Raw genomic sequence first — 12,799 nt, 5'->3', positions numbered from 1 at the left:
TTTATTGCCAAACTACGTAAAGTAACTAAAAGTTGTCCATCAGACATTAAATACCCATCCAAGGGTTCATGGGATACTTCTTGTCCAGAAAGAATTACAACCCAAGAAGATATTTCAATCAGATTATAAGCATGGGAATAAAAAATAAAATTTTCACAAGAACACAGTTTACCACACAAGAGCCATAAACCATTAATTTTAAGGATATATTTAAGTGACATAAAAACAGGAGTACCATCATCTAGAATGTTAAGAACAATGAAGTCACCAGTTTGGTAGGAATAATGATTCACTGAAACATTTGTAACTTTCCACATTTGAGTGTTTTGATCAAGTAAAAAGTTAGTTATAAGTTCTATTTGAAGAACATTAGGTAATTTTAAAATTAGAAACAACACGAGAAAGACACTTAAAGTAGTTGTGCTTGGCTTCAAACCGCATGCACCATAAATGTCGCAAAGGTCCATAAAGTTCAATCTGTCTGGGATAATGCACCATGTAGTGCATTTTGGGAATAAAATTTCCTGGCCATATATCCACAAAAGAATTAACAAATGATGCAATCATATAAGCTAAATATCCTAGAGAATCTCTTTTAATAATTAGTGAAAATATGATATCAGCTATATTTCTTAGTTCAAGATATACCAACCAGTAAGCAGGGCAATCATCACTAAAACTGGATATGTAACCAAATATTATAATTGGCAGACATCTAAAAAAACACCACAATTCAGATGCTTTTCCAATTATACGACCCTTCTTAGACATAACTGATGCACTTAGAGGCACTGGTTTACTTTTTTTATCATTAAATCCAAATGAAAAATTACATATTTCATAATTAAGTTGCTTAAGAGAAATAATATTATGTGATATTAATTTTTGGATAACTAGTTTCAAAACCATAGGAACTATTCCTTCTAAGAAATTATGGTGGATGTCAGGCGGAAAACTTTCCAAAACATTAAAAAATGGTAATTTATTCAAGCAACATGATTGATTTATTCCATAAACAGATTTGTTAGCAGAAAATTTATTTATTGCGTTCAACTGTTGATTGTAGTTATCATCTGTTCTTAAATAACAGTCAGTGTGATATTCTTTTAGCCTCATTGTTTTAAAATGAACTAGACAGGTTCGACACACCCTACCTGAACTAAAACAACAGCGAAAACCTGCTAGTGCATGAGCACCGAAGTTGTCAGCTGAAACTGTTGCAAGACTAACTTTAAATGATTGACTAATATTATTAGTTTTTAAAATAATCCCATTGTTGCTCAACTCTATAAGTTCATCAATTAATGGTTTCATAATTTCAGCATAAGATGTTTTCTTTAAAACATTAGAACGGACCAATGCAGCTAAATGAACTTGAGACATTTGAGAGCGATAGCGTGGAAGCAAATTTCCAATAGTGTAATAAATACCAATAATTTTACGTTTGCCTCTCTTGGAACCTAGAGGATTAACAGATTCAAACTCATCTATGAACAAATGAATACGAATTACAGTTGGATCAGTAGAAAACAAAGGATGTTTTTTAAAAATTTCTCCATCATGGAAATCACTTAAATTGTCTTTATCATTGTCTTGAACTGCAATTTTACTTAAATAATTACCAAATTCATTGAAAACCTCTTCATTTGAAAGTATTTTTTCAAGATTACGTTTCAAACTAATATAATGGAATTTATGAATTTTATTATTTGTATCAACAATTTTAATTTCTATCGGCTCAACCATAGAAAGAGTATTTTTACAAAATTTAACTAGTTGATATTCACTCAAAAAATGAGAAAAGACATCACACAGAAGGTCACTATCAAAAATACTTTTAAGTGTAGCATCTATTGGCACTGGTAGGGCACTTTTCAATGACATCGTTGTATGATGTCAAAAAAGTTTGAAACAGTTCTTTAAAATCAGACACAAACTCAATGTGAACTTGGCTGGAAACTACATGTTTTTCTCGCAACTTTAGAAACATTAACCCAACACAATATTTTAATTCAGACACAATCTTTAAAAAAAGAGAGTGATTATCAACTACTACATTAGAAGTGTCACAACTTAAAACTAATTTTTCTTTATCAACAACAGATTTGCAATGATTATTACCTTTTTGTTTTAAACCATAGTTCTTATGAGAACGGTAGACATGTTTACGAAAGCTATTTATATTATAAAATGTTTTTTTGCAATTTGTATAACAGCATTCTACATTAAAGTTAAAATCATGACTGTGAAAAACCGTTAAATGTCTCAGCAACTTAGAGAGGGTAATGGCTGTAAGGTGGCAAATAGAGCAAAAAAATGTATTTTCCATGTTGCAAAATAAGATTTCAAAAAACTATAGAATACCTTTAAAAGCACCTATATAATTAGTTAGTCTAATTGAATCTAGCCAACTGCAACAATCCAATAAACTCCATAATTTAACGTTTGCCAAAAAAAGAGTTAAATAACTTTGAATTTCAATTTTTTATTAGAGAATATTGGGACAATAATTATAAGATATAATTTATAACTTATAATACATGCAAATTACGGTTTTAATATATATATATATATATATATATATATATATATATATATATATATATATATATATATATATATATATATATATATATATATATATATATATATATATATATATATATATGTATATATATATATAGCTATATATATATAATATCATATATATATATCATAATATGCTTTCATATATTTTCATATGCTAAATATACATGTTTTCATTTTCAAAATTATTGCTCAGCAATATATATATTGCTTTATATAATTTTGAAAATTAAAACGTTTGATAGAGATGTAGTTTATAAAAAAAAGTATATACACGTAAAAATATATTCGAAGCCATTAGTTTAATAAATTTATCAAACGACTAATCTGACAGTGAAATTAAAGATAGAACACTGAACTTGTCATGAATTCTATAACTAACGAAGAAATGACAGACATTATGTCCCGCGCTTGTTTAAAACCAGTATGGAAGCCACAAGCAAACAACCAACCAAACCCAAAGATGATAGATGAAATTCTGGAAAACCAAAAATTAAAAAAAAAATCTGAAAAACCAATAGTTTTTCAAATTTGAATTGTTGGAAAACCAATTTATTTTATTTTCTCTTGCGAAAAACCAAATCATTTTTTGTATATCCCGTAAAACCATTGGGTTTTCTGGGAAACCAATCGATTTTCTAGATAATCAGTGAAAAACCGATTTTCGTAAGAGTGTAAGAAGAAAAAAACGAAGAATAATGAGTGAAAATATTACTGTCCCATGCCGAACCCTCAGTCGATGTAGAAGCGCTCAGCTGCGAGTCAGGCTATTTGACAGTCGATGTATGTGCTGAAGCCCCCGGCAGCAGGATATTTCAGAATGACGTCATACTGCTCACCTAAATCAGCAGCATAAGATATAGAAAAACGAGTTCTAGGTTTACTAATTTAAAAACTATTTTTATATCATTGTGAGCATAGTATATTTGTATTATCAGCAAGCAAGGTTGTGTCTTATACTTTATAAGATTTACTTATCATTAATATATAACAGAAACAATCATCATTAACATATAACAGGAACAATCATAATAAGTATCAGGGGCGCCGCCAGCATTTTTTGGTCTTTGAGATAGCTAACTTCCAGACATGGAGCAAACTCTAAACATTTATTTGTTTCAACTTATGTCTAATAAAGATGCTTTGCAAAACATTGCGATGATTGGAGCATGGGAACAAAAAAGCCCCAAAATTTTGTCCCCCCCTGCCTTAAACGTTGGAGCAACAAGCCGGTGAAATATTTTTTGTACTTTTTTTAACTAGACTTATATTTATCGATAAATTTTAAGTTTTATAGTATTATCTCTCAGAGTTCAAAAATTATGACAATATAAAATTTGCAACTCCCTCAAATTGAGGGGCGTTTAAACTTTATATATTAATACTTTTAGAACGCTAAAATATTTTACTATAAAATTTAAAATTTATCGATAAATTTAAGTTTAGTTGAAAATAGAACAAAAAATATTTCATCAACTTGTTGCTCTCACGTTTGAGGCAGGGGGGGGGGGGGGAACGGGCCAAAATTTTGGGGCTTTTTTGTTCCCAAGCTCCAATCATCGCAATTTTTTGCAAAGCATCCTTATTTGACATAAGTATGAACATATAAATGTTTGACCAAAAAATGCTGGCGGCACCCCTGATTAATATATAGTCACAGGAATAAGAGCGTTCCTAGCATATACTCCACAAGTTATATTATGTTGTTAGTTTTATGTTAAGAAATATATTGCTGTCTATTTGACGAGTAGCTTTTAAACCATTTAAAATTGGCAAATTTATTACCGTAGTTTTCTAGTTTGGTTAATAAAATATAATGATTGACTGTGTCAAAAGCCTTGCTGAGATAATAAAAACACCTAAAGTACATTTATTTCCATCAAATGAGTTAATAATATCATTAACAAGATGAACAATTCCCTAATCAGTCAGTGATCCTTTTTAAATCTAAATTGTTTATTTTATAGGATGTTGTTCATATCTAAAAAAAAAAGAAAAAACATTTTATACATAATATATTCTAATAATTTTGAAAAGCATGGTTGTATGAAATTAGGTCTGTCATTTGAGACAAAGGTTACGTCACCGGATTTTAGGGCTGGTATTTATACGCTTTTTTCTTTCTTTTTTCAACATCGAACTTTTGAAAAACTCGATGCTAGAACTCAAACTTAATCTGATAAATATTGTATTAATCTTTTAAAATTACTGGGAATAGACACAGCCATAAAGTTTAAGTTATTTTTACTCATTATCATTTTTAAACTTATATTCATGCTTTAAAAAAAGATAGTCAATTTAATTAACATTATTAGTATTAATTAATAGTCAATTAAAACATTTAATCCATTTAAATTTATGCATATCTTTTATTGATGTTCATTTGGATGCGATGACTTGGTTATTTCGTGTTCTCGTTTAGAATGAGTGTTTTTTTCTGCTCCGGAAAAATGGTATAATTATTTATACAAAAGAAATGCAGAGAGAATATCAAAAAACCATAAAGAGGGAAGAAGCGTTTTAGAAGCTATTATATATATTTCCTTAAAACTCTCTTGAAATAACATAGGCTATATTAGATTGTATGTATGTACTCCGATCCAATATTGTTTTCTTGCAATTTTAACTTGAATATTTATTTTTTTCATCTGTTAATAACTTTAAATTTTTTTTTAATTAAATACAAAAAAACGTAAAATTAACGAAAAGTTTTTTGTTTTTAATGCTTTGAAAAGTAAGTGATTAGATCTGTGATAAGAAGGCATTCATTAAGTATGTACACTGTAAAACTATTGATTAAGGACCCTGCTCCCCTCTTGTAAGCGTCTGTGTGTATATAACGTACGTATGCATTATTTATTACAAAATTATTATTTGTGACTTTGTAATGAATAATGCAAACGTACGCAAAAAAAGGTGGGGCGCGTAAAATCAATTTACCTTTTAGGCAGATTGGTTTTGTAATAAATAGTGAGTGCGTACGCAAAAAAAAGAGGGGGCGTTAAAAGTACACAAATATTTACAAGGGCAAAATTTCCTAATTTTGACAATTTTTATATTCCTTCAACATCTCAATTACTCGTTGGGGTCCACGTCTGTGGAGCTTGATCCTGAATAATGACATAAAATCTATAACCACAATTAAAGCATTTAAAAAAACAGCGAAACATCATTAAATCTAACTAATAACAACCTTTTTTTGTATTTTTAACTCGTATTTATATATTTACTGGTGTATGTAAAACTCTAAAATATGTAAAAACTAATTTTATACTGATATATTTTATGAACTTTCACGTGTAAATTAGTTAAAATAAATGTACTTAGAATAATGTAAACTATTTCGCTACCAAAGGAGCAAGATCATTAGATGTATTGTCTTCTCTTGCTCTTGATAGAATTTAATAATTTATTTTATATTTACAAGAATATTGTAAATTTGCTCATTGACGAAATATATATTAAACTGCGAAGATATTGGTGATTATAAAAATATATAAGTTTTACTCCGAAAGTAGGTGATAGCTGTCTCTGTCATTTTGTAGCCATCCAAAAAAATTTTCAATTTTTATGGTTCCCACTTCCCATAAAAATTGACATTTTGTGAAATATTACTTTGGTTATTATATTGACTTATAATACCTTTATATTTCGTTTATATCAGACATTTATTTTCATTGCTGCCTACTTGATCATGTTCCGTTGTGGGAGGTCAGTGATGGGACTTTGTTGCTGATAGGTCAATAAACTGGCGGTGTACTGGTTAATCTAAATGATATACCACTTAATCCAACAGCATTAGCTGTTGCGGAGAATTGTTTTTGTTGCTGTCACTTAACATGTAGCATGGGGTTTTGTAAAGAGTGGGAGAGAAGTTACCTATATTTTAAATTTAAATTCTAGTAAACCTCCTACGTTGTTCAAAGTTGTTGATACGTGTGTACTAACTATATACAATTTCATAAAACAATCAGTGATTAGATATAATTTTTCTAAGACAAAATTTTGAATGCGTACAATTTAAATCGCCCCCATTCCTTATTTAAAAGCTACATATATAGGCGTACACATGTAATGAATATAGCGAATACTAATAAATAACTATAGAAATAAATAACGATTGCTATTTATTTCTATAGTTGATGTATGTAGTAACTTAATTTGATTTATCTACAAATATATTACAAAATATTTCTTTTTAAATAACATTTAGTAGACTATGATATTAATAGATACTACAGATATATTAGATACTAAGGTAACCTTTGCTGAATACTATATTGTATTATTTGTTCAAAAATTTTTTTTACCACCTCAAAGTATGTCAGTTTTTGCTAGCTCATAATACGTCATATTTTCCTTTCTTAAAGTATGTCATATTTAGGAGTTCTTGAATAAAGTAGCATTAAACTAATTACAATTAACAAAATGAATTGGGTTTATTCTTAAAATTCGGAAAGAGATCCATGGTGTTTGGCATTTGTATGCTTCAAACGCACCAAGAGGAGCGTTTGGAGTGGGACTAACAAGATTTAATCTTGCGCATCTTATGTTGTGACGCCAAGTGGGCAAGATTGAGTTCAAGTAGGCGAGATTTAGTGTTTTTGACACCATGCACAGCTTTTAATGTTAATGTCAAACACACTTATAAAAGTTAGAACAGTCTGCATAGTTTTATAGTTGATGCGTTTTTTAGAAGAATGTGGCAAAATCAGCAACTTGAAATAGTTGAGTCATTGGATTTTTTTGAAAATTTTTGGGTCCTCTTCCAATCATTTCAAAAGAAAAACCTGAAACTTTGAGATCATAATTCAAAGCGATTCAAAAGTTATTGCGTTTTAAAGTTTTATAAAACGTTTTCATTTTTTAAAGTTTTCCATGTTTGGATGTAGAGAATTCATGCAGTTGAAAAAGTTGTTTGAAATAAGACGAAGTGCTGAGTGTTTACAAACGAATGTAGTATCAATTTTTATACAAAAAGGAAAAAAGTTGAGCTTTTTAAAAACCTGCACCTAATATGCAATGAAGTTGCAAGGCTTTTGTTTTTTAGCAATAATCATAATAATGGTAATTATACTTTTACCAGCATTATCACTTTCTTTGTAGATCTGTTTCACAATTGGAACATCTTGAGTAAACTGGTCAATTACACAGTTAACCACAGTTCTTACTACAAAATCTCAACTATTTCAAGTTGCTGATTTTGCTACATTCTTATAAAAAACGAATCTTTCACCTAAAAAACTATGCAGACTGTTCTAGCTTTAATAAGTTACTAAAATTGCTGCTGACAACCTGTCAGCAGCAGTTTTAGTGCGGATGTAGGCGAGGTAAATTTATATTAACCGAATTAAAATACATGAGTAATTTTATTAATTTCTATATAAACACTATAGCCTATAAAAATACTAAGAAACAGTTAAATATGGTAAAGTTTATCTTACTTACCTTGTGTAGAATAATACATTTGTAGTAAGTGACCGGGGTTCGTATTTAACTGGGGCCGCTGCCGGGTTTGATAAAATATAGCGGGGCCGGGTTTGTGACCTTGGTTGCATAAATATTTATACACCTTAAAGTATACTTATTTTATTAAAAACACATGTTATTTTTGTATAGATATCCATATATAAAGATGGATGATAAATAATGATCAACATGATCATAATGATGTTTATATCATTATGATCATGTTGATCATAATTTATCATCCATCTGATCATCTTCTCTTTCAGCAAATACTACACCATATAAATACTATAGCTTTTATAACAATCCATCAATATATGTTTATATCCAAAATATATATAAAGTGCATCTAGGAAGCTTTTATTCCTTCCAAAATAAAAGTTTGTAAACTTTTATTACTTCTCTTCAATTTTAAGTCAAGCCTCATTCTACTCCACATTTTTCACCAACTTGAACAGTTGCTTAATTAAACATTAGTTATTTTTTTCATCTTTTTCACAAGATTGTCTCTCTTAAAAACAAATGTTCTTTTATTATTGCAAGAAGCCAATGTAAAAAAGTCTTGTCTGATGTTAAGCTCTGTTATTCTCATTTTACTAAATCTTGTATCTTATCTCAGATGTTAGTATCTAGAGACTTTTGGTTAGTCTGCGACAGTATCATTAACTAAAGTAAATCTAACATTAAATCTCTAATTCATGGGTATGATCTTTTTACTTCTCTACAGAATAAAGCAGAGTTATTTGCAAAGAAATCTTACTCTAATATGACTCTTGAATATAATGGTCATACTCTTCTTGCCAGTTAAAAAATTAACCTATTGTTAAACATTCAAGTCATTCTGGACTCCAATGGTAAAGTTAATTTTCTATTAAACACTTCAACAGTTTGTGCTTCAGACAAGAATTCCATCATAGTCTTAAAAGTATTCTCCAGAACTCTCTTCAATTTTTGCTAAGCTTTTAAAAAGTGCTAAATAAGTGTTTCCAATTTTTCAAAAGTCTAGAAAAAACTTTGACCTCTCCAACTATCCTACGATTAGTCTTCACTCTGTTATTAGTTTCTTTATATAAAGGTTTTGAAGTTATTAAATTATGTCTTTCTAACTGCAGCAGTAAAGTTATTCTTGAAGGTCTATCCTCTTCTTTATTTCAAGTAACTTTAAGAGTACCACAAGGTTCTATCTTTGCTCCTGTATTGTTTCTTCATGAAATCTAATATGACTCTATTTGCTGAAGACTCAACTTTACACGCTTGTCTTGACGAAAAATCTTTACTTTTTAATTGCTTAGAACAAGCAGCTGATTTTTAATCTGATCTTTCTTCTCTAACAGACTAATGATATAAATTCTGGACTTAAAATCCACAATTTTTTTTTAGATGACAAAACTCACTTATTTACTGCAAAAAAATATTGCAATATTGTTGGCAATCCTATATTATAATAACAACCCTCTTACTCTCAGAGTCTAAAAGCACATTGTAAATGTAATTAGACCTGCTTTATCTGTCAAGAGGCACTCTCCCATTGTTGTAAGGTTGCATTTCTTTCTTTTTTCTACAAATACAATCATGTTTAATGGTCAAACGAGCTATCATCTCTACAACGATAAACCAAAACTCATTCTTGCTCGGCTTTTCATTGAACATCCTTCTAGTTGCATCCTTTTACTGTATCTGTCTCTTTATGCTATAAAAACTTTTATTAATCCAGTTTTTTCCTTGAACATCAAAAAAACAATATAACTCTTACCCATCTTCAGTTTTCCTTTTTTATGCAGTTTAAAACATTTTAAGTCTTCAATTATACATTTCCTCGTATTTTAACTTATTCTCTATTTTAAAGTAACTCATAACTTAATAGTGGTTGCTTGCAATCTTGTTGGAAGTAAATTAGAGTTTAAAAATATATAAATATATGCCAGTATTTAATAAATAGTAAATGTAGGCATGAAATTATAATATATTAAGTAGTATAAATTTTTTTTCTAGCCCTGGCTATTAACCTCTGCTAAATCTTATAATTTTGCCGGGGCTGGGTTTGCATAAAGCCTCATTTTTAGCCATGGCCTCGGTCACTTACTACATATTTGGTATCTAAAAACATCTCAGATTTAATGAACGTGTTTGAACAGTACTGTTTATTACTAAATCAATAAAAATACATAATCATATTGCACATAACCATTTTTTTTTTTTTTTAACTGTTTACTCAAGCAAATATCAGTGTTTATTGTTTTAAACGGGACAAATTTAAGGTATTTAACTCTTAAATTAGTTTTAACGACTTAAAAAACAAACAAAAATAATAATTTCACTAAACCATGTTAGTTAAGTAATTATATAAAAAAATTCCATAACTTATTACAAAAAGAATAATTCAACTAAACTGTTTTAATCAAAAGTTAATTTAAACTAAATATCCTTGGGGTCACATTAGCGCCACAAAAACGCTTCCATTATGTATTGGGGAAAACATAAAACAAAGCTCGTCATAAGCACGTTTTGTTCAGTATTTTTATTATTTTAACGCCGTGTTTACAATAAAAATTCTAGACAAAACGTGTTAATAATGTGTTTTGTTTAATGTTTTCTGCTATCTAAAATGGTTTCACGTTTTGTGGCGCAAATGTGACCCCAAGGATAAAACAAGTAATTGCACTATAACGTTTAAATTTAATTAAATACAAACCCTGTCCTACTTAAATAAACGACCTTCTATTCTGCTGGAATATAAAAAATAGAAAAACCAATTAAAAAAACATATATTCTATCAGATGAACAAACGTTCTCAAAATTTATAAATTATTGCGTTTTATATTTAAAATAAGTAAGTTTGGCACTGGATAGAGATTTTTGCATAGTCTAAATCGAAATTTCTACTAAACATTAAACTTTGAATACTTAATTTTGGCTTTTTTTCAGTAATAGATAACAATTATGGTTGATAAATGCTCTGTTATTGGTTGTACCTCTTAATTGATTATTATTTGGTATACCTCTTAATTAATTATTATTTGGTATACCTCTTAATTAATTATTATTAAATATTAATGGTGAAATAGTCCCAGTTTTTTACTTTCCGAAATCTCTTCTAAACTTCAAAAGATAATTATTTGAAAAAAGTTATGGGTTAGATTTGTCAAAAGATTTGTCAATTTCTTGACTGTCGTAAAATCATTTGTGGTTTTTTTAAAAGTTTTTTGAAAAATTTAATACGCGAAGGAGCATCAGCAAAACAAAGCCTGTTCCTAAAATATACCCTGCTAGCATAACGACTGCGTCTCTTTATCTTTTAATGTATGTCAAAAAAAAGGAGTGTGCTTAAAAACTTCAACTAAATTTTATCTTCGAAAAGAGAAAGTTGTCTTTTATTCTTGAAGAAATTTCAAGAATAGAAGACAACTTTTGTCACCAATTATAAATATTTATTCCTAAAATATACTTCTATTTGCGTTCCAAATTATTGCATTTGCGTTACACAATATTGCATTTGCGTTACACATTATTGCAAACTTATCATTAACTGCTAAGTTTTATGCGTTTTACTATAAAGAACCTTATTACGTCAAGCTTTATTAATTGAAGATCTGTGAGAAGATAAGAACAATTTTTTATTGACTGCTTCGTTTTTAAAGTAATCCGATTATTCTAACATGGCTTCTTTGTCAATTTGAAACAGGTTAATTATAGTGAAAGACAAATTCAAAATAAAAAATCAATAAAAATAATTTATATATTTGAATATGATATCAATGCTGTTAAAGATAAAAAATATGTTAGATTCTTGATGGAGCAGATCTAAGAAAGAAATTTTGTTTGTGTGACTTTCCTAGACGATTCTCTTAAAATTGCCAGTTATATTTCTGTTTGTATTGTTAAAAAATCAATTAACCTAATTGCTTCGTATTCAAAATTGTCAGCAGAATTTAACTGATTCAATTATTTAATTACATCGTTTAGAGGTTTGCTAAGAACTCCACCATTGCCACAATTATTAAACAAAATTATCTTTTACTAAAATAGTTGATAAAATACGAAAAGCACGAAACGAATTGTCTCATCCATGTAGAAAATTTGAGACTTCAATTTTAGGTTTGCCCCTCTCTTGATAATTTCTGATTGCTAAAATTACGTCATCTATTTCTTAGAACATTAAAAATGATAGACGCGGCTTTTTCGTAAATTATTAAAGGCAATTATTTTGCGTATGTGACGTCACTTTACAGCAAAAAAAAAACAACTAGAAAAACAAACTAGAAATAAGATTTTATTAGTATTAAAAAAAAAAACTCCTTCTATTAAAGACATAAGGAATATACTTTTATGGGATATATTCTAATAAAGATAAAAACTATTTATTTATTACTATTGTACTAAATACAAACGCTTATCCGTGAAATGTACCAGTTTTATATCTTTTTGTTCCTGTTTTGTTCCTGTACCAGTTTTATATCTTTTTGTTCAAGGTCTTCGTAGTTCCATTTGTATAGCGTTATGTACAAACGTTTGTAATTGAAGTTCCATTTGAATAGCGTTATGTACAAACGTTTGTAATTGTAAACATCTTTTGCGCATATTACGTTGAGTTTGCAGGCATTATACGGAATAATCGCGTATAATATATCTATAAAATGAGAAAACTTTAAAATTTTATTTTAAATTTTAGAAATCTTTTTTGATATATTATTATTTTTTTGCTATAAATATATAAGCAAGATTAAAAAATTTCAAAATTTATTAC

The 12,799-nt window shown here is 28.5% G+C and overlaps 1 protein-coding gene across 1 annotated transcript; it reads right to left on the bottom strand.

Annotated features, from left to right (window-relative positions):
- Window positions 1–369: 369 nt before the first annotated feature.
- Window positions 370–1,884, bottom strand: LOC136090923 (uncharacterized). The gene has a single exon (XM_065817900.1). It carries the CDS (start codon window positions 1,882–1,884, stop codon window positions 370–372), a length of 1,515 nt encoding a protein of 504 aa, XP_065673972.1.
- Window positions 1,885–12,799: the final 10,915 nt, after the last annotated feature.

The sequence above is a fragment of the Hydra vulgaris genome, chromosome 14, assembly GCF_038396675.1.
Source record: "Hydra vulgaris chromosome 14, alternate assembly HydraT2T_AEP".
NCBI classification, from domain to species: Eukaryota; Metazoa; Cnidaria; class Hydrozoa; order Anthoathecata; family Hydridae; genus Hydra; species Hydra vulgaris.
The sequence above is the reverse complement of the archived record's forward strand: the minus strand, read 5'-3'. Positions and strand labels throughout refer to the sequence as shown.

Coding starts and splice junctions, on each gene's coding strand:
- LOC136090923 (XM_065817900.1), bottom strand. CDS start 1,884: ATGTCATTGAAAAGTGCCCTACCAGTGCCAATAGATGCTACACTTAAA.